General features: G+C 38.4%; 1 protein-coding gene across 12 annotated transcripts in view; it reads left to right on the top strand.

The window, feature by feature from the left end:
- Positions 1-22,222, top strand: part of TSC2 (TSC complex subunit 2) — a 67,287-nt gene that overhangs the window by 20,822 nt on the left and 24,243 nt on the right. For all 12 annotated transcript variants that reach the window (XM_007499381.3, XM_056805595.1, XM_007499378.3 and 9 more), the window contains exons 11-20: positions 1,106-1,249; positions 3,214-3,351; positions 4,357-4,460; positions 5,029-5,110; positions 6,824-6,979; positions 7,507-7,623; positions 14,921-15,043; positions 19,877-19,983; positions 20,368-20,521; positions 21,835-21,957. In XM_007499381.3, the coding sequence (XP_007499443.1) occupies positions 1,106-1,249; positions 3,214-3,351; positions 4,357-4,460; positions 5,029-5,110; positions 6,824-6,979; positions 7,507-7,623; positions 14,921-15,043; positions 19,877-19,983; positions 20,368-20,521; positions 21,835-21,957 (1,248 nt within the window). The remainder of the gene's footprint in view (positions 1-1,105; positions 1,250-3,213; positions 3,352-4,356; positions 4,461-5,028; positions 5,111-6,823; positions 6,980-7,506; positions 7,624-14,920; positions 15,044-19,876; positions 19,984-20,367; positions 20,522-21,834; positions 21,958-22,222) is intronic.

Raw genomic sequence — 22,222 nt, 5'->3', positions numbered from 1 at the left:
AGTTCCCCAGAATCTGGAGCCTTGGGATTTAGCAAAATCCATTCCTTTGTGAGATGATTTTGTTACTGGTGACATCTACCCTTTCCCCATTTTGGATAAGGTTTCAAAACTAGACTCTAATAAAAATGAATTCCTATATTTGCAGAATGATCACTCAGTCAGTGCCTTTTCTGTGGCAGGAACATTGAATAGGGAATTGTGCAAGTTCTTGGTGCAGTCCTGGGGACACATACAAAAAAAGTAAAACAGACTTTTATCTCAAAGAACTTAAGAGGAGATGAGAGGAGATGTGCTTATAAAAGGATGAACAGATTGAATAAAAAATAAAACAGAAAGGGGTAACTAGGTGGATTGAGAACCAGGCATAGAGATGGGAAATCCTCAGTTCAAAACTGGCCTCAGACACTTCCCTGTGTGACTCTGGGCAAGTCACTTAACCCCCATTGCTTAGTCCTTACCCTTCTTCTGCCTTAGAAACATTATATAGTATTGATTTGTAAGGGTTTTAACAACAACAAATTGTTGGTAATTTAGGAAAAGTAATTTCAGTTGAGCAAAGAGCCAAATTACAAATGGTTGAAGGTAAAGGGGGAGGAGAAGTGTAAACAGTGAGTATAGATAGCTTTTTTCTAGGAGCTTGACTGAGAAAGGGAAAAGGGTTACAACTTGAGGGGATGGTAGGGTCTAGAAAAAGTTTTTTTAAGGATTGGGGAATCATGGGTATGTTAAGGGTAGTAGGGAAAAAAAACCAGTAGATGGGGGAAGTTTAAGATTGGAATGGGAATGATTAAAGGGGCAGTCTACTAGAGAAGGTAAGAGGGGATGGGATCCAGGGAACATGCAGGTAGAAGGATTAGCCTTGGCAAAGAGAAGGGCCACCTTATTAACTAGAATAGAGCAATAGATAGAGGAAAGGGAGAGAGAGCGGAGGATAATATCTAGGAGTTTTTAGTTGAAGTGTTTAAATCAGCACCACATGAGTTGTGAGTGTGTTCCTTTTCAAGAATCTGGCTCCCATGATCTTGAGATATTATGACTAGGGGCCTCAAGTTAGTGACCTAGAAACTTCAGACTTTGGAACATTGAAAAGGAAATTGTTTTCTAGGCCATGACTTGTCCCAATGAGGTGGTTTCCTATGAGATAGTCCTGTCCATCACCAGGCTTGTGAAGAAGTACAGGAAGGAGCTACAAGCAGTTACTTGGGACATTCTTCTAAAGATTATTGAGCGACTATTACAGCAGTTGCAGGTGAGTACAGAGAGAAAATTTCAGCCAAAGAAATGAGTGCTAATTTGTTCTGATAGACATGCTAATTTTATTCATCCATAAGAGTGGGAGTGGCCACCCTTAAAGAGTGGTTGTTACAAAATTGCCCTTTCTCTTGTGGTGTTTCCAGAAACTTTAGGAATCAATGTCATATATAGTCTTTTCTATGCTTTCAATGAGGACAAATCCTAATCTTTTGAGAGTGAATTTAAATTTTGGAAATAACCAACTTTTAGAACCAAGTTCAGAGAATCAGGTGGGTAATTTTATTGAGAAAAGCATTTTTTGACCAAAAATGAATTGTAAGAAGCAGAAATTCTGGTAAAAGAAGACCTACATCTTGGGAACTAGACTTGAAACTGCATTCTGTTTAGATAGACAAAAGAAATAGTCTGGTTTTCTCATTTTACATGTGGGGAAATTGAGTCTATAAGGTTAAGGGAATTACCTAGTATCACTCGGGGGAGAGCAGGAGAGCCAAGCATTGACTTTTGGGGTCAGTTCTAAATCTACTGCTCTTCGTCGGGGCAGGTGGGTAACTTAGTGGATTGAGAGCTGGGGCTAGAGATGGAAGGGCCTAGACATCAAATCTGGCCTCAGACACTTCCTAGCTGGGTGACCCTGGGCAAGTCACTTAACCCCCATTGCTGTGCCCTTACCACTCTTCTGTCTCGGAATCAATACACAGTATTGATTCTAAGACAGAAGGTAAGGGTTTTAAAATAATAATAATAATAATAATAATAATACATTGTTCTTTCTACTTCCTTAAGAAACTACAAAGTAATGAACCAGCTTTCTTATGGAATTCATAAATTGGCTCTAAAACCTACTAAAGTCAGAAAAAGGTCTAGACCTGGTCTGCAGCCTGCTTCAATAGAATAAATGTATAGCCTCCAAAGGGTTGCCTTGAAGGGGATAATACTTATTTGCACAGATAGAAGTCCTAATGAATATTTTTAAAAATTGACAAAACTAGTTACATTAATTTATAATCATACTTTATAACTTGTAGCTACCCTTTGTATTTTGGTTTGGTGATTGCATAGGGTTTAATGTTTAAATGAGAGGGATCTTAGATTTGGCACTCCTATCGTGTATCTCAGAGGTGTGCAGACAAAATAGTCCTGTAGGCCTCAGTGTTGTTACATGTAATGAGAACTGAGTAAAACTGATACAGAAGTGCTTTTTGAGGCAAGAAAAAGCACTAGGGTGGGTGGCTGGGTGGCTTAGTGGATTGAGAGCCAGGCTTAGAGACAGGAGGTCCTGGGTTCAGATCTGGCCTCAGACACTTCCTAACTGTGTGACCCTTGGAAAGCCACAACCCCCATTGCCTAGCCCTTACTGCTCTTCTGCTTTAGAACCAATACACAGTATTGATTCTAAGATGGAAGGTAAGTGTTTAAGAAAAAAAGAGAAAAGAAAAGGCTTTAGGCAACATAGTCAAGGGATCTCCACTTTGCCCAGTCAAGGGCTGGCTTTTGCTTAGATGGATTAGCAGTATTTATTTGCTGCTACTTAGTGTTAGTTGTCACTCCATTTCTGTTCTGAGGGAGTCTGTTTTGAAATCCCTGGTTGAAGTGTAGAAGAATGCTTATCAAGGAGATACTTTGCCTTAAATGGTGCATAACTCTTGGTAGTCAAAGCAGTTAATTCCACTGATGCCTTCTCCTCCTTCCTTCATTGCTTGCTTAATCATCTCCTATGATTGGCCTGGGCTATCTCGGGGAAACAAACCAGCATGGGGTCATGCCCTTGCTTTCACTTGTAAGCACTACATTTGTGCCCAGGCTATAACAGAAAGGGAAGAGGGAAATGCAGAATAGAGCGTTGGAGCTGTTTGTCCTAAACTTGGTCTGTAGAGAGTAAGAGTCTAGCAGGCTTGGAGTAACTGAAATAATCTTATCTTGATTGCACATAAACCACTTGACAATTTTGAATTGCAGAGTATAGAAAGCCAAGAGCTCAAAACCATTGTTCATGATTTGTTGACCACTGTGGAAGAGCTCTGTGATCAGAATGAGTTCCATGGCTCAGAGGAGAGATTCTTTGAACTTGTCGAGAGATGTGCAGATCAGCGGCCGGTAAAACCATTTTCTCCAAATCCCTCATTTCTGGAACCTTCTCTTTCATGATTCCTTGCTGTTGGGAGAGTATATGTTCTGTGGGTAGGACATAGGTGGGATGAAGGTAGGGAGTTGAGGGCAGTTTGATGGCAGGTCCCATCTCTGAAGGAGCCACTGACCATGAAGGTCTGGTAGCTTTTTGGTTTGGCTCTTTGCATGCCATTCTGGATGCAAATTTTGCAGGATTTATGTTCCACTGGGGAAATAGACCGAGATTTCTGTGAAACCCAATTATCATATGCCAGTTGAAGGGCACAGTGCTAGCCTAACCATCAATTTCCTCCCACCTGTGCGGAGGAAGCTGAAGGGGCAGGCTCTGAGATTGTGTTGCCACCCTGGAGCTCGCCTGCCTTTTAGCACATTTACTTCCCACACTGTAGCCAGCATTTTTTTTTCCCCAGGCAAATACAACTTGAGACCGAGATTTTTAAATTTTTTCCTTTAATTTTCATTGCCACTGCCTTACTGCCTTTGTTCTTGTAGCAGTCCACCCCTAGCTATGGGCAAGGGAAACAGTTAGTATGTACAGATTGTCTTAGAAGAGAGCATGCTCAGTCTTGAGCATGGCTAGGAAAGCCTCTGACCCTTGACCCCAGCTTCCCCCAGGTTAGGTGGGAAAACAGGTTTCTTTGTGTTCACCTGGCTAAGATAAACCACACCTATACCTTGTCATTGACCAATGATAATCATCCCTATGTATTGTGTATATTTGCATATCAAAGAGATTAAATACTGGGGCCACAGCAAGCTCCGCCTCTCTCTTCCTCACTTGGATCTCAGCTCTCACTGATGCCTGTCCTTGCTGGAGCTTGGCCTCCAGGAGGTTAATCTAACCTGGCCAACTTGTGGAACTGCTCCAGATCAGCAACAGGACAGGTTTACTTAAAAGCTGCTTCTGTGAGAGGAAAAAAATTGATGGTTGAAGCAATTTTGTTAATACCAAAATATTCTTCTTTTCAACAGGAATCCTCTCTTTTAAACTTAATAACGTATAGAGCTCAATCTATTCATCCTGCCAAAGATGGCTGGATTCATAACTTACAGTTATTAATGGAGAGATTCTTCAGGTAGGTAAAGTCTTCAAAACTATTGTTTTCAGAACTTATCTTGAATCCATGAATTTGAGACCTCAGGGATAGAGTATGACACCATTGATTTTTTAAATGCCTGGACCTCAAGTTGTTGCTACTGGTATGGTTTTGTGAATTTTTAATATCAGGAAGGGAAGATTTCCTTTTTATCGGTAAAGATTTACTCTCCAGTTGGTGAGATTTTATTTAAAAAGCTATTGAATTCATTTTGGACACTCAGAGACTATCATTCTTTGAAAATAGCCAGAACTTGCATTCATACACGTTTCTCTACTGTTAAATTTGGATTCCAATCTGGCTGCAGAATGTAGTCATATTCTGATCAGAATGGTATCTGTTTCAAATATTTACTGTCTGAAACTGGAGTAAGGCCTACATTGCAGGCTCCTTTCATGCTGTAGTATGGAGTTTACCTGGTGAATTCTCGAGGTCTAGAATTTGTCCCCTGAAGGTTGCCAGTATGTGTTTTAAGTATGAAAAAGTGCAAACATCTGTTTTCTTGTCTTCCAGTAAATTCATTTGCACTTGCTTCTTCTCCCTTCAGGAATGAGACCCGCAGTGCTGTGCGCATTAAAGTACTCGACGTTTTATCCTTTGTTCTGAGTATTAACAGCCAATTTTATGAGGTGTGTATTGCATTAGTGTTCTGGGTGCACTTTAAGCACAGTGTCATGAGAATAGAAGAGGAACCTGGGAATTAGGGCATGCTGAGTGGAGAGTGATTGAAGAAAATCCATCAGGAGAGCTCTGTGGTACCATGATTGGAGCGCTGGGCTTGGAGTCAAGAAGACTTGAGTCTGAATCCTGCTTCAGACATTTACTAGTTGTATGAGCCTGGTCAAGTAATTTCTGTCTGCCTTACCTTCTGCTCTGTAAAATGTGGTAATAATAGCACTAACTTCTTGGGGCTGTTTTGAGGATCATGAGATAATATTTGTAAAACGCTTAGTGTGGTGCCTGCAGATAGTAGGTGCTATATAAATGTTAGCTGTTATTGTTGTTATGATAAACTCTTACCAACTTTTGAGTGCCCATCTCTGCTGTAGACCCCAGCGGTGTTCTAGTCAGGCACTTCGGGCTCTGCATTGCTTTGGTTAGGTGCTGTCCTTGCCCTTGTAGAGTTTATATTCCATTAACTGCTAATAGTAAGGGTTTATTTCTTCATTGAAATGTTTATCTTTGGGGACAAATAGGTGGCTCAATAGATGGAAAACCAGGCCTTGAGACAGGAGGTCCTGGGTTCAAATCTGGCCTCAAAGACTTCCTAACTGTGTGACCCTGGGCAAGTCACTTAACTCCAATTGCTTCCCTCACTGCTCTTCTCCTTTGGAACCAATACTTAGTATTAATTCTAAGTTGGAAGGTAAGAGTTGAAAAAAGAAAAAAAGAAATGCATATCTTTGTGATAGCCTAGTCCTTTTCTTTATGGAGTGTTTTGACCATTTTTCATTCATCATTTATTTATGTTTTTTTCAGTAAAGATTATTGGGAGTGTACTCCATGTAAGGCCTTGGAGAGCACATTGGTAATCATCTAGATTTTAGACTTTGTAATACATTTGCTTTTTTTTTAAACCCTTACCTTCCATCTTAGAATCAATACTGGGTATTGGTTCTGTGAAGATTAAATTGTAACCCAAATAACTCCTTTTCCCTCTTAGAGTTCCAAGGCAAAAGAGAGGTAAGGGCTAGGCAATGGGGGTTTAGTGTCTTGCCCTGGGTCGCACAGCTGGAAAGTGTCTGAGGCCAGATTTGAATCCAGGACTTCCCCTTTCTGGGCCTGACTCTCAATCCACTGAGCCAGCCAGCTGCCCCCAATACATCTGTTTTAAAGGTCTTCCTATTGAAATCTGAGAAAAGAAGAATGGGGTCAATTTGGTCATGGGTGTATTTTGTTTGGTTAGTTCATCTAACCTGAAGGTTTTGATGTTTTCTCCTCCTTATTCACTACTGGTGGTCAGGAGGCTGTTCCCTGTCCCCTCTGCTGAATGTCTGGTAGATGAAGCAGGGCACTTGTAAAAAGTGACTTGGGAAATAGCAATTTCTGGCTTTGCAGGTTGGGTAGGATCTTATGTTATACTCTTCTTAGAGGTGCCATTCTGTTTTACCTATCTTTTGGCATCATTCTCTTAAATTCTGATTTTCTTTGCAGAGAGAAGGCTTTGGAAATGTTTGTCTGAGTCCTTAAGGTTTCCAGGAGACCCTATACTACTTTGTGATGATTATCAGCTTTCTAAAGTCTTGAATAAAGCCAGTGCTGTTTCTAAATGAGATCTGTGATAAGCCAACATCATATGCAGTCATAGACTTTATTTATCACTGTATTCTATCTTGGCACAGGAGGAGCTGATTAACATGGTAGTCATCTCACAACTAGCCCACATTCCTGAGGACAAAGACCACCAAGTCCGAAAACTAGCTACTCAGCTGCTGGTGGACCTGGCAGAATGCTGTCACACTCATCACTTTAACAGCTTGCTGGATATCATTGAAAAGGTAGGGCCTTCTCAGAATCAAGGATGTTACTTGTGTCAGCAAAATGTGCCTGAGGCAAACAAAGTCCTCTTGATACAAGCTCAGACAGTGAGTTGCAAGCATGCCTTGGCAATCTCTGAAGGCCCTGTCTTACTGGACACTCTTCCAGAGACAGGTGATTCATCCAGGATAAATCATATCAAAAAGAGCTCACGGAAAAGAGAGTCTAGTTCCAGTGAACATATGTTCATGATCCTCCACCCTAACCTGAAGGTCTCCAGAAGTGGTTGATATTACTGATAGTAGTATCACCAGACCCTAGAAATAGGAATGATAGAGAGCTTTGACTTCACATCCTGTCCAACTCTTTCTCTGTCTTCCATTGCATGGAAATCTTGGATGTTTGTTAAAGCATGGGAGACATACTGCTTTTTAAAGACTAGAGACTGACTTGGTCTGCCTGGTAGCTAGAAGCACAGATTTATCAGATACTGAAGTAACGAGTTGGGAACCTCAATATTAAAAACAGATTTTTTTTCCTGTTCCAGGTGATTGCACGTTCACTTTCTCCTCCTCCTGAATTGGAAGATCGGGACTTAGCCTCATATTCAGCTTCCTTAGAAGATGTGAAAACTGCTGTACTTGGCCTTCTGGTTATTCTTCAGGTAAGTTCTCTAGAAAGGAAGCTTTACAAATTCCATCCATTCTTTTATGGAAAAGGTTTTCGAGTTACATATGACAATATGACTGCTTTCTCAGGATTTATTTGGGATTTCAGTCTCTGGGCTTACCTTCTTTCCGAATCCTTTAGGTCAGAAGTCTTCATCATTGCAACACAGCTGGGGAATAAGCTATTCTGATTAATCAAGTATTCTTCTTAATCCTTTTACTCTTCATAGGTCACCGATTTTCTAAGAATTAGAAAACACCAACATTTCCTTCTTAAATATCATGCCTTCCCTTGATTCAGAACTTCAGGATCAGTATTCTGAAGATTAATTTTCTTTACATATAACATTATTAATAACTAATGTAAAAGCTCTAATGTTTACAAAAAATTATTTATGTTTACCTCATCTGAGCCTAATTACAACTATAATGAGATCAATACTCCATTTAACAGATGAGGATAGGCTTAAAGAATTTAAATAATGTGCCCATGATCACAGAACCTAGTAAATTTTGCAGGCAAGATTTATATTCAGGTCTCATGAGTCCAAGGTGTCTGCTATGCCAGACTCCCTCTAAATGTTCTTCCTAGATCTTGTGATATGCTACTAAATGCCACTTTGAGGAATAAATTGAAGCTATTCCATCCACTTATCTTAACTATTCCACTAGATCTAAGATTCCCAGGGATGGTGCCTTCTCTATGTAATTATCTACTTCTACCTTCAAAAGAGCAAATATTTCTTCTGTTCTGCCTTGGAAAATGCTGGATGATAAAGAAGTTCCTCCAGTAACATTAGACTATGATACTTAGCATGTCCAAAATTGAGCTTATCTTTCCCTTAAAACCTGCTTCTGACCTCAATTTCTAGACATTGCCATAGACCCTGCTCCCATGTTTGAAATGTCAATGTTATTTTTAACCTTCTCTCTTTTTCTTCTCACATCCAATTAAGTCTTCTTGATTCTGCCTCCACATTATGTGTTGCCTATATCTCTATTCCCATTGCCACATTCCCTCACACCTGCCCATGAGACCTGTTGTATTAGCCTTCTCTGTCCTTCCCACCTCCACTTTTTATCTCTTCCAGGATCATCTTCTCACCACTGAAAGTCTCAACTTCCATAAACATATATCTGGTCATTTCACTCATTTACCCAAAACCTTTAAATGGTTCCCTAAGTTCTATGGATTAAAAATTTGAACACCTTAGCCTGGAATTCAAGACTTTATAGGAGTTGGTGCCCTACTAGCTCTATTTTTTCTCTTTAAAAGAAAATTCTGAACTTGACTACTAAATAAAAAGATCATTTCTATATAAATTGTATAAGAAAAGGAAGGAATAATACATGAAACTTTATGGAAGGCTTGCTTTCTGTTTCAGTATCTGATATTTCACTGGAACACTTTCAAAGCTCTTCTTGTCTTGGAATTCCATATGGCCTTTCTTCTCTCTTTTATTTAATTTACTTTGCTTGGGATCCCTATCCCTTCTCTCTCTCTTCTTCCTACTTCTCCAAAAAGAACCCAAACAAACCACACACACAAAAAAGAAAAAGAAAGCCCCACTAACAGATATACACAGCCCAGTAAAACATTAGCTGTATCCAAAAATGAAGGTCTCATTTTGCCTGTTGAGGCCACCCATCTTTCTGTCAGGAGGTGGGTAAGTATGCTTCATCACTGGCAACTTGGAATTGGTGTTTGGACCAATCAGAGTTCCTAAGTCTTAAAGCTGATTTTCCTTACATTACCCACTATCTATTTCATAAGTTGTTGTGAAGAAATGCTATGTAAGTCTTAAAGTATATATTATAATTTATTATTTTCTATTCCTATTTCATACTATTCCTTTCTATATATACTATTCCATCCATATAAAACTTCTTAGCACACTTTGTTTATACTGTTTCTTAAGTTTGGAATTACATCCCCACCAACATCTTTACCCTCAGAGAGTTCACATCTCTTAGAATGGATAAGACTTAAAGAACTTGTTAAATTTCTACCAGTCCTTTAACATTCAATTTAACTTTAACTTGCCTCCTCTGGGAAGCTTTCTCTAATTTCCTTTCCTAGATAATAATGATTTTCCCTTTCCTCAGACTTTATTACATTCAGTTTCAGGTTGATTCAGAAAACTTACATGATCAATTTTTCACTGTAGTTTATTTGGTTTTTTATTTTGGGATTTTGGTTTCATAAGAGTATTTACTTACAAAAATAAACAATATAGAAATATGTTTTGCATGTATAACCCTGATCACATTGCTTACCAGCTCTGGGAAGTGGTAGAGAAGGGAGGGAGGGAGACAGTTTGGATCATTATCTTCAGAAAACCTATGTGGAAAATTATTATTACATGTAATTTGGTAAAATAAAATATCTTTACCAAAAAAAGGAAAACTTGTATTAAATTACTACTGTATTTATGGTAAAGGTACTATGTATGCTAGGAATACAGATGCAAAAATGAAAGTCTTTGCCTTTAGGAAGCTAAGATTCCACTGAAGAAAGGCTATAACATAGGAGGTAAGGGGTGATAGGAGCCAAACAAAGAAAAGACAGTGTTCTAAGAAAATATGAGGAGGGAAGAGAACATGCTGTCAGCTTTTTAGGGGATCAGTGAAGGCTTCACAAAAAAGATGGTGCCTGAGCTGTTTTGAAGGAAATTAAAAATTCTGAAGGGCAGAGATGAAGAGGGAATACATTCTAGTTATGATACATTCTGGCCCAGTAACAACTCTAAGACAGAAGTGTAAAGGCTAGGCAAACAGTGATTTGCCCCACGTCACCCAGCCAGGAAGTGTTTAATGCCATAGTTGAACCCAGGGCCTCCCAACTCTGGGCCTAGTGCTCTATTCACTATTCTTTCTTGCTGCCACCTGCAGAGTAGTGACATAGTCACATCCAAGCTTCAGGAAGTTAATTTTAGCAGTGGGAAAGACAGATTGGGATAGTGGGGACTGGGGAGAGATTCAAGGTGGGGAGATTAGTAAGGAAGTTATTATAATACTTCAGATGAGAGGCGATAAGGGGCTTGGAATATCAGTAGTATAGCTGAGAGAGAAGCAAATTGATGTGAAAGGTATTTTGAATTTGAATGCAAGCTTGGCAGCAACTTAATTTAGTTGTCAGATGGGGATAGTGAAGTAAGAATCACAGATAACTTGAGAAGTTTCAGGTCCGTGTGACTAAGAGAATGATAGAGTCATCAACAAAAAAGGAAGTTGGGAGGAGGGCAGACTTTCTTAGAAGGTGTGTTTGGGGTATAGTCCAAGTTGAGACTTTGGCAGAATATCTAAGTAAAAATTTCCAGTAGGCAGTTGGAGACAGGTTGTGAGATGAAGTTCAGGAAAGAGATGAGAACTAGATCTGTAGATTTGGGAGCCATCTGTAGAAAGGGAATAATTGAATCTATGGGAGCAGAGGAGAAAAAATGTCTAGTGACAGAGGAAGATGTCTAAAAATAAGGCCTTGGGGACATTTAGGGGACAAGAGATAGTGATGATTCATCCAGGGAGATAGAAAATAAACAGTAAGACAGGAGGAAAACTAGGAGAAATTGGTGCCCCAGAAGCCCAGGGAGAAAAGGATGTTCAGGAGGCATGTTGAATGCTACACGAAGGTCAAAGTGGTTGAAGACTGAGAAAAGGTGAAGAATTTAGCAATTAGGAAATCATTAGTAATCTTTGGAAGAGCAGTTTCTGGTGAGTGGTGGGCTTGAAATAGATTGCAAGAGATTTCAAATGTGTAGATGGTGGGGCAACCAATAGAGACTTTTCCTATGGATTGAGAAGTGAAAAGGAGAAGAGTGGATGGGATAAGGGCCTGAGGGGATATGTGCCTTTGTATCATAATTACAGTGTTTGTGAATATCTGTTATTTCTCTACTAGATTTTGTGATTATAAATTCTGCGGGGGCAGGAATTGTGCCTCATCTAAATTTTTTTTTTAATTTCCCTAGAGGCTAGATAGTGCTGTTCTTGTAGCAGGTACTTAATACATGTTTGTGGAAATTAATATCTACATTCTTTTTGGTATGAATTAATAATTCATGAAATTTAATTAGAAGATAGGTAGTACTTTGTTCATTTCTTGTCAAAAGCACACTCCTCTTCTCTCAGATTCTAGTGCAAAGGCTCCCAAACTTTCTTGATTCAAGGTGCCTTAGTATTCCAGTAATTTTTTTTTGCTGCAGTGCTCTTAGGCCAAAAGAAATTACCTACCAGTTCCATTTATTAAGTAGTTAGGTCCAAACAACTTAAGAAATACTCATATCATAACAACTGAGTATCCATTTGAAAAAATAATACACATAAAAAGAAAGAAAATTATTGTTTTATTTTATTTTTTTCTTAAATCTTCAAATCACAATTACTTAACTAACAGCTTCTCAAAAATGGGAATCAGATTGTATACCCCACCTTCATTTCTTATTCCAGCTTTTTATCACAGCAACTGACAAAAAGCAAACCCAGCTTCACCAAGATATGTTACAGACAGGAAAATTAGCTGAAAATACATGTAAACAAAAACATGTCTCAAACATTTGAGAATATCACCTAAAAGAATGTAGTGTGTGCCTAGTCATGTGACCCTGGGCAAATTACTTAATCTCATTTGTTTAGCCTTTATCCTTCTGTTTTAGAGTTGTTACCAAGAAAGTAAGGGGTGGCAGGGCAGCTGGGTAGCTCAGTGGATTGAGAGGCAGACCTGGAGACAGGAAGTCCTACTTTCAAATCTGGCCTCAGACACTTCCTAGCTGTGTGACCCATGGCAAGTCACTTGACCTCCACTGCCTAGTCCTTACCACTCTTCTGCCTTGGAACCAATACACAGTATTTATTCTAAGATGGAAGATAAGGGTTTTGCTTTTTTTAAAGGAAGGGTTTAAAAAACAGAATATTGTATGCTCTAATATTGAGATTTTGCACTACCTCAAGCCTTAGTGTCCTGCAGAGGCAATTTGATCTGCTCCGTTCTCTTGTAAGTTTGAAATATTTAAGAATTCTTGGTTCCAGGGGCAGCTAGGTGGCTTAGTGAATTGAGACCCAGAGACTTATGGTCCTGGGTTCAAATGTGGCCTCAGACACTTCCTAGCTGTATGACCCTGGGCAAGTCACTTCACCCCCATTACCTAGCCCATACCACTCTTCTGCCTTAACCAAAATACAGCGTTGATTCCAAGATGGAAGGTAAGGGTTTAAAAAAAAAGAATTCTTGGTTCTACCAGCATAGTTAAGAGACATAAAAAATTCTAGAATTTCACTTTTTTAAAATTATTTTTTAAAAAGTATTTTTCTATGGTTACATGATTCATGTTCTTTTCCCTCCCCTCTCCCAGAGCTGACAAGCAATTCCACTGAGTTATACATGCATTATCACTCAAACCTATTTCTATATTATTCATTTTTTATTCATAAACAAGTGATAAATCATGTTTTTCTTCTGCATTTCTACTCCCACAGTTCTTTTCTCTCAATGTGGATTGCATTCTTTCTCATAAATCCCTCGGGATTGTAATGGATCATTGCATTACTATTAGTAGCAACATCTATTACATTTGATTATTCCATTATGTTTCAGTTACTGTGTACAATGTTCTCCTGGTTCTGATCTTTCACTCTGCATCCATTCATGGGGGTCTTTTCAGTTTATATAGAAATCAAGCAGTTCATCATTCCTTATAGCACAATAGTATTCTATCACCACCATATACCACAATTTGTTCAGCCATTTTCCAATGAAGGGACAACTCCTCATTTTCCAATTTTTTGCCACCACAAATAGCACAGCTATAAATATTTTTATCCAAACATTTTTTTTATCTCTGGGATACAAACCTAGTAATGGTATTGCTGCATCAAAAGACATGTAGCCTTTTAAAGCCCTTTGGGCATATAGGATTTCATTAATCTAAAGGGAAAATACTTTCTGGCCCCTGCTTCTACAAAACAGTACTCCAAATGAATACTTTGGGGCTCCACTGTGGTTCCATTATTTGTTTAAAAAATTTATTATTGTGCAAAATACACATCCATATTGTAAGGGTGAAAATTAATGGTTGGGTGAAAATTAATGGTTGGGCAATAATTTTATGAAATTATATGCTCACCAGTATTTGTTATATCTCAAGTCAGAAATTTATTTACAAATATATACAAATAGAGAAGAAACAATAAATAAGAGAAATGTGAGGGTGTTAGAGAGGTTGTCTATTCTGTCTTAATCCAGGCAGAGATTAATTAGCTCTCAACCAGGAAGGCCGGTAGTAAGTAACCATGAGGCCTCCTCCAAAATGGAAGCTAGTCTCTCCAGAAACTAGGAAAGGAGTCAGCCTTTTACTCACCCCACAAAGGAGTCAGAGTCCAAGTTGAAGCTGAGCTCCAGGCCCATGATCCAAGTACAGTCTCCAGCAAAGCTCCCTTGAAGACTCTCTCCAGTTAGGAGACTATCTCCACAAGACTAACTCAAGCCAAAGGATTCATGGATTTTATGGTGCCCAAAGGGCAGTGTTTGTGGGAACCAGTTCTCACCTTCTGGAGGGGTGAAATCTTATCAAAGGCCTCTGAAGGTGTCAACTCTAATCATAGGATTCACAAGTTTATGGAGTTGTCACCCTTTGCAATAAGTAACTTGCAAACTCCTCCATCTAGTTCAAGCTTTTGTTGGTTCAATCCAGAAGTGGACAAAGGAGAGTTAATCCTGTCTTCACAATCTAGTGAGGTACTAAGTAGAGGTACTTAAGTTATTGTTTAACCAAGTGTTAACTCAAAATAGATAAAGGGAATAAAGAATTTCCTTTTATAAGTGTAAACTCAGAAAAGAGAACAAAGAATTCCCTTTCACAATATTGGTCATTGTTGGAAGTCTACACTCATACAAAACCAAAACCCCAAAATAAAACTATAACTACACTGATGTGATCCACATTCATCCCTCTCCTACAGTTCTTTCTCTGGAAGTGGATAGCATTCCCTGTCATAAAGTCTTTTAGGATCGTCCCAGATCTTTGCATTGCTGATAGTAGCCAATTCACAGTTGATCATCATATAATATTGCTGTTACTGTGGACAGTGTTCTGGTTCTGCTTATTTCACTCTGCATCAGTTTCTGCAGTTCTTCCCAGCTTTTTCTGAAATCATCTTGCTTATTTCTTATAGCACCAACATATACCATAATTTGTTCAGCCATTCTGCAATTTGTGGACACCCTGTGGTTCTAGTCTTGATGAAAATGGATGGGTATTCACTATTATGTGAACTAACTGTTGTGTTATCCTTCCACAGACCAAGCTCTATACCTTGCCTGCCAGTCATGCCTCCAGAGTGTATGAGATGCTGGTCAATCACATTCAACTGCATTACAAGTACATGTATAAGCTTCCAATCGCCAGCAGCATCAGGCTTAAGGTATGAACTGGCCTCTCACAGCAGTGGAGTCCAAATGGATGATTGAAGGTCTTAGATGAACTAGAAAACGTCCAACATCCAATTTTGCAGCAGAACAAAGCAGCACCTCAAAAATGGTTGAATTTCTAGTCCTATTAAGCTCATGGGGACTATAGGGTAGGAGAGAATGTTCCAAGTGGTCTCCTTCTCCATGTTTCTTTCCTGCTAATTGCTATTTGTAGCCACCAATCCCATAACTAGAACTAGGTGTAGACAGTGGTTAGATGGCATGTGCTTAATCAGCCTGGTGATCTTAATCACTTCAGGTGAGAATGTATTTACAGTGTGTCTGTTGAATCTGGCTCTGATTGTGGCAGAGAAAGTGAGGCCTAGAAGAGAGGAGGATGTCTTGAGGAAGGGTACACAGTCCTCAACCACACTTGTAATGGCTGGGTTTGTTTGGTTTTTTTTCAGTAGGTCATTGCTGAGGCTTTGTCGGATGAGGGAGACGGGAAAGGAAATTTTAATCAGGAGCTTCTCAGCCTACTCATGAAGCATCCTTCCCTGTAGTGGGTGCTGGCATGTCTAGAAATGCTGGTCAGCATGATAGAAGCTGTAATCCTTTGACCTTCCCCTCAAATCCTCTGTTGCTGAGAGATAGGGGTCTGCTGTCTGATGTGTTGGCCTATCACTGGCAAATGTGTTAGTAGAGCTAGTAACAGAACATGACAGCTCTCCTTTCTTGCTATAGTTGCTTTCCATCATCTAAAGCTGAAGCTCCTTCATTACAAAAGCAGTGTACCTTGTGTGTGTGGTTTGCTCTTTGCACTATGTCTGTTGAGCCTGGAAGCTGGCAGAATGTAACCTTTTTTTGCTTTTGTATCTTTGAATATTAACACCCCCCTTTTTTTTTTAGATTTAAATTAAGTTTATTTGATTAATTAATTTAGAATATTTTTCCATGGTTATATGATTCATATTCTTTCCCTTCCCTCTTCCCATCCCCCTACCATAGCCAACGAGCATTTCCACTGGGTTTTACATATGTCATTGATCAAGACCTATTTCCATATTATTAACGTTTGCAATAGAGTGATCATTTAGAGTCTACATCCCCAATCATATCCCCATAGACCAAACCATGTGATCAAGCAGTTGTTTTTCTTCTGCAGTTCTACTCCCACAGTTCTTTCTCTGGATGTGGTTAGTGTTCTTTCTCCTAAGTTCCTCTGGATTGTCCTGCATCATTGCATTGCTGCTAGTAGAGAAATCCATTATATTTTATTGTGCCACAGTGTATCAGTCTCTGTATATAGTGTTCTCCTGGTTCTGCTCCTTTCACTATGCATCAATTCCTGGAGTTTGTTTCAGTTCACATGGAATTCCTCCAGTTCATTATTCCTTTGAGCACAATAGTATTCCACCACCAACAGATACCACAGTTTGTTCAACCATACCCCAATCTAAGGGCATCCCCTCACTTGCCAATTTTTTTGCCATCACAAAGAACATGGCTATAAATATTTTTGAACAAGTCTTTTTCCTTGTTATCTCTGGGGTATAAACCCAGCAGTGGTATGGCTAGATCAAAGAGCAGGCATTCTTTAAAGCATTTTGGGCATAGTTCCAAATTGCCTTCCAGAATGGTTGGATTAATTCACAACTCTACCAGCAATGCATTAGTGTCCTAATTTTGCCACATCCCCTCCAAGATTTATTACTTTCCTTTGCTGTCATATTAGCCAATCTGCTAGGTGAGAGGTGGCACCTCAGAGTTGTTTTGATTTGCTTTTCCCTAATTATAAGAGATTTAGAACACTTTCATGTGCTTATTGGTAGTTTTTATTTCTTTATCTGAAAATTGCCTATTCATGTCATTTGCCCATTTATCAATTGGGGAATGGCTTGACTTTTTGTACAATTGATTTAGCTCCTTATAAATTTTATAATTAGACCTTTGTCAGAGGTTTTTGATATAAAGATTTTTTTCCCCAATTTGTTGCTTCCTTCTAATTTTTGTTGCATAGTTTTTGTTTGTACAAAACCTTTTTAATTTAATGTAATCAAAATTACTCATTTTACATTTTGTAATATTCTCTATCTCTTGCTTGATCTTAAAAATCTTTCCTTTTCCATAGATCTGACAGGTATACTATTCTGTGTTCACCTAATTTACTTATGATTTCTTTCTTTATATTCAAGTCATTCACCCATTCTGAATTTATCTTGGTATAACATGTGAGTTGTTGATCTAAACCTAGTCTCTCCCATACTGTTTTCCAATTTTCCCAGCAGTTTTTGTCAGATAGTGGGTTTTTGTCCCAAAAGCAGAGATCTTTGTGTTTATTGTACACTGTCTTGCTGAGGTCATTTGCCCCAAGTCTATTCCACTGATCCTCCCTTCTGTCTCTTAGCCAGTACCATATTTTTTTGATGACCATTGCTTTATAGTATAGTTTAAGATCTGGTGCTGCTAGGCCCCCAACCTTCACATTGTTTTTCATTATTTCCCTTGATATTCTTGATCTTTTGTTCTTCCAAATGAACTTTGTTATATTTTTTTCTAATTCAGCAAAAAAATTTCTTGGTAGTTTGATAGGTATGGCACTGAATAAGTAAATTAATTTGGGTAGGATGGTCATTTTTGTTATGTTAGCTCATTCTACTCGTGAACGATTAATGTTTTTCCAACTGTTTAGATCTAGTTTTAATTGTGTGGAAATTGTTTTGTAGTTGTGTTCATATAATGCCTGTGTTTGTCTTGGCAAATAGATTCCTAAATATTTTATATTGTGTAGGATGATTTTGAATGGAATTTCTCTTTCTAACTCTTGCTGCTGAGATGTGTTGGAAATATATGGAGGTGCTGATGATTTATATGTGTTTATTTTGTATCCTGCAACTTTGCTAAAACTGTTGATTATTTCCACTAGTTTTTTAGTTGATTCTCTAGGATTCTTTAAGTAGACCATCATATCATTTGCAAAGAGAGAGAGTTTAGTCTCCTCATTGCCTATTTTAATACCTTCAATTTCTTTTTCTTCTCTGATTGCTACAGCTAGTGTTTCTAGTACAATGTTAAATAATAGAGGTGATAATGGGCATCCTTGTTTCACTCCTGATCTTATTGGGAAGGCTTCTAGTTTGTCCCCATTGCAGATGATGCTTGCTGATGGTTTTAAATATATAGAGTTTATTGTTTTTAGGAAAGGCCCTTCTATTCATATGCTTTCTAGTGTTTCCAATAGGAATGAGTGTTATATTTTGTCAAAGGCTTTTTTTTTTTATGTATTGAGATAATCATGTGATTTCTGTTGGTTTGGTTGTTGATATGGTCAATTATGTGGATGGTTTTCCTAATATTAAACCATCCTTGCATTTCTGGTATAAATCCCACCTGATCATAGTGAATAACCCTAGTGATCACTTGCTGGAGTCTTTTTGCTAGTATTCTATTTAAGATTTTTGCGTCTGTGTTAATTAAGGAGATTGGTCTGTGCTTTCTTTCTCTGTTTTTGTTCTGCCTGACTTTGGAATCAGTATCATATTTGTTTTATAAAGGAGATTTGGGAGAACTCTTTCTTTGCTTATTTTGTCAAATAGTTTGTATAGTATGGGATTAGTTGTCCTTTAAGTGTTTGATAGAATTCACTTTTGAATCCATCAGGCCCTGGGGATTTTTTCTTAGGGAGTTCTTTGATGGTCTGTTTGATTTCTTTTTCTGATATGGGATTATTTAAATATCCTATTTCTTCTTCTGTTAATCTAGGCAATTTTATATTTTTGTAAATATTCATCCATATCACCTAGATTGTCATATTTATTGCCATATACCTGGGCAAAATAGTTCTTAATAATTTCTTCTTCATTAGAGGTGAGGTTGCCCTTTTCATCTTTGATACTGTTAATTTGGTTTTCTTCTTTCCTTTTTTAATTAGATAACCAGTACTTTATCTATTTTATTTGTTTTTTCAATCTAGTCTTATTTATTAATTCAATTGTTCTTTGACTTTCAGTTTTATTAATTTCTCTAATTTTTAGGATTTCTAATTTAGTTTTTATCTAGGGATTTAAAATTTGTTCTATTTCTAGTTTTTTAATTTGCATGCCCAATTCATTGACTCCTTCCCTCTCTGATTTGTTAATATATGCATTCAGGGATATAAATTTTCCCCTGAGTACAGCTTTGGCTGCATCCCATAGATTTTGAAAGGATGTCTCATCATTGTAATTTTCTTCAATGAAATTATTAATTGTTTTTTGATTTGTTCTTTAACTAACCAATTTTGGAGAATCATATTATTTAATTTCCAATTAATTTTTTATTTACCTCTCCATGTGCCCTTACTAATTATTATTTTTATTGCATTATGATCTGAAAAGGTTATATTTATTATTTCTGCTTTTTTGCATTTGTTTACAATGTTTTTATGCCCTAGTACATGGTCAGTCTTTGTGAATATACCATGTGCTATTGAAAAGAAGGTGTATTCCTTTTTGACCCTATTTATTTTTCTCCATATGTCTATTAGCTCTAATTTTTCCAAGATTTCATTCACATCTCTTACCTTTTTCTTATTTATTTTTTGGTTTGATTTATCTAGATCTGACAGAGGAAGGTTCAGGTCTCCCACTAGTATAGTTTTACTATCTATTTCCTCTTTAAACTCCAGTAGTTTCTCCTTTAAAAATATACCATTTGGTGCATACATGTTGAGTACTGATATTTCTTCATTGTCTATACTGCCTTTTTTCAGGATATAATTACCTTCCCTATCTCTTTTAATCAGATCAATTTTTACTTTGACTTTTGAATATTAATCTTGTCTACATTGTCAATCTGTTCTTTTCTAGGCCTTTGACTTCTTGCTGCTGCTCCGAGCTGATTCACTCCATCGTCTTGGCCTTCCCAATAAAGATGGTGTTGTGAGATTTAGCCCCTATTGCCTCTGTGACAACATGTATGTTTCTCATCTTGTTGCTTTTATCCTCAAATACCACATTAATCTGTCTTCCCAGATCAATGATTAGCTAGACTTATTGTCTTCATTAATTCTATGCCTGGTACAGGGCATGTGGGTAGAGTAGTTGGCCTCTGCTGGTAATTGAATTCTTAAATGATGTCCCTTGAGGCTTCTAGCCTCTCTCTTCCTTGCTAGATCAATGGCTAGCACTGGTGTTAGACAGATCTCACACTGAGATCTGAGGAGGTTGCATTTCTTCTTGTAAGATCACTGACAGGAGGTCCCCAGGGCAACTGGCTGGGAAGGGGGGTCACAGGATCTTTGTGGATGAATGAATATGTGTCTCTGTTCTCTCTACTCTTCTGTATGGCTCCACCTTAGAGAACCTGAGAGAGGCTCTGAAAAGAAGGCCAGTGGTGGTACCCTCTCTCCACCCACAGGGCCTCCTAGCATTGCTGCACAAGGTGCATCTGTCCGCTTGGGCTATTTGCCCTATTCCCGATTTTTTGGAGTGCTACTTCAGTGTTTGAAGCAGGTAAGAATGCAGTTGTTTCTTTTACCTTTAAGCTTAGCTTTTCTTGGTTAAGGAAGCAGTAGATAGTTGGTGTGGTCTATTGTTTATACTGTTGCTTCAGAATAAAAATAAGAACAGTATCTCTACACAGTTCCCTTGTGGTTGAAGTTCTTTCTTTGGCTGTTAACAAAACCATAGAGGAGTAACTGGGTTGACATTACTGAAGAGCATTTCAAAGACTTCTGTGATATTCTGAGGCCCAAGCATTGTGATTGGAATCTGTGAAAAATCTTCTTTCAATTCCTGATGACAGATTTGTTGCCGAATTCACATGCATGGGAACATACTTTTTTAGAAAGAGTTATTTGGAAATAGTGATGGGGTAGGGGGAATATTATAATAAAATGTTATCAGGCACTAGTTTCTAGTTACCTTGTTGTTGCTGATGGACGCAGAGTGCCCAAATATAGCCTTGGTTCTACAAGGCATGGAAGGAGGTAGGCAGCAGTTAGATAGAGCATTAGACCTGCAGCCAGGAGGACTTGAGTTCAAAATAGTCTCAAGACACTTAATAGCTGTGTGATCTTAGGTAAGTCACTTCATTCCTGCCTGATTCAGTTTCCTCATTTGTAAAATGAGGATAATAGCACCTACCTTTCAGGATTGTTATAAGGATCAAATGAGGTAATGATTTTAAGTGCTTAGCACAGGACCTGACACATAGGAAGCAATATATAAATGTTGGCTGTTTATCATTGTTGTACTTTTAGTTGTTAATATTGTGGGGTTTATCTACTGCTAAAAAACTGATTGCTCATTGTCCTTGATTGATGCTGCTGCCCAAACAGTACCTGGAGAGAATCAGGTCTGGGTCCTGGTGAGGGTTGGGGGAGGAAGGAAAGTGGGAGAGAGGTTTTCAGAAGCTAGGGCAGGCTCCTTACTTGGTATCATACCCTGTGCAGGTGGACACTTACTTGTTCCCCACTTTGCAGGAATACTAGGTCCAGGCAAAGTAAGGGGAAATGAGAAAAGGCTTTTCACTAATTGAGTAAGGAGCTTTTGGCTCATAGCCTAATTTCTGCCACCTGGTCCCATCATTTGTTCTGATGCCTGCTTTTAACTTAGAGGTTCTTTCTTTCAGTAACACAGCATTGTGTAGGATCATGGGGGCTGAGAACAGAAGTCATGATTTCAGCAGCTCTCCCTCACAGTGAGACCAGGGTGATTTTTAAGTTAAGGACTTCAAACAAAACCTGAAATGATAATAAATGATAAATCCTTTCAGAAATTTCTTAAATCTCACATTAATTGTTCCTTCCTGTTCTCTTCCCCAGGAGACTGACTGGAAAGTATTGAAACTGGTTCTCAGTAAGCTGCCTGAGTCCCTCCGATATAAAGTTCTCATTTTCACTTCTTCTTGCAATGTAGACCAGCTGTCATCTGCTCTCTGCTCAATGGTAATGCTCAACATTTCAGTTATCTATAAGATTTTTTAATGACAGAGTAGCTAGGTTACACAGTTGATAGAGTGCCAGGCCTGGAGTCAGGAGAAATTGGGTTTGGATCTGGCCTCATATACTTCCAAGCTGTGTGACTCTGAGCAAGTCACTTAATCCTTTCTGCCTAGCCCTTAGTATTCTGACTTTGAATTGATACTGACAGAAAGTAAGGGTTTTTTAAAATGTTGATTTCTTGATGACCCTTGATGGAAAGGTCTTTGTT

This window comes from Monodelphis domestica, chromosome 7 (assembly GCF_027887165.1).
Source record: "Monodelphis domestica isolate mMonDom1 chromosome 7, mMonDom1.pri, whole genome shotgun sequence".
Lineage (NCBI taxonomy): Eukaryota > Metazoa > Chordata > Mammalia > Didelphimorphia > Didelphidae > Monodelphis > Monodelphis domestica.
This window is presented reverse-complemented; position numbering and strand designations above follow the sequence as displayed.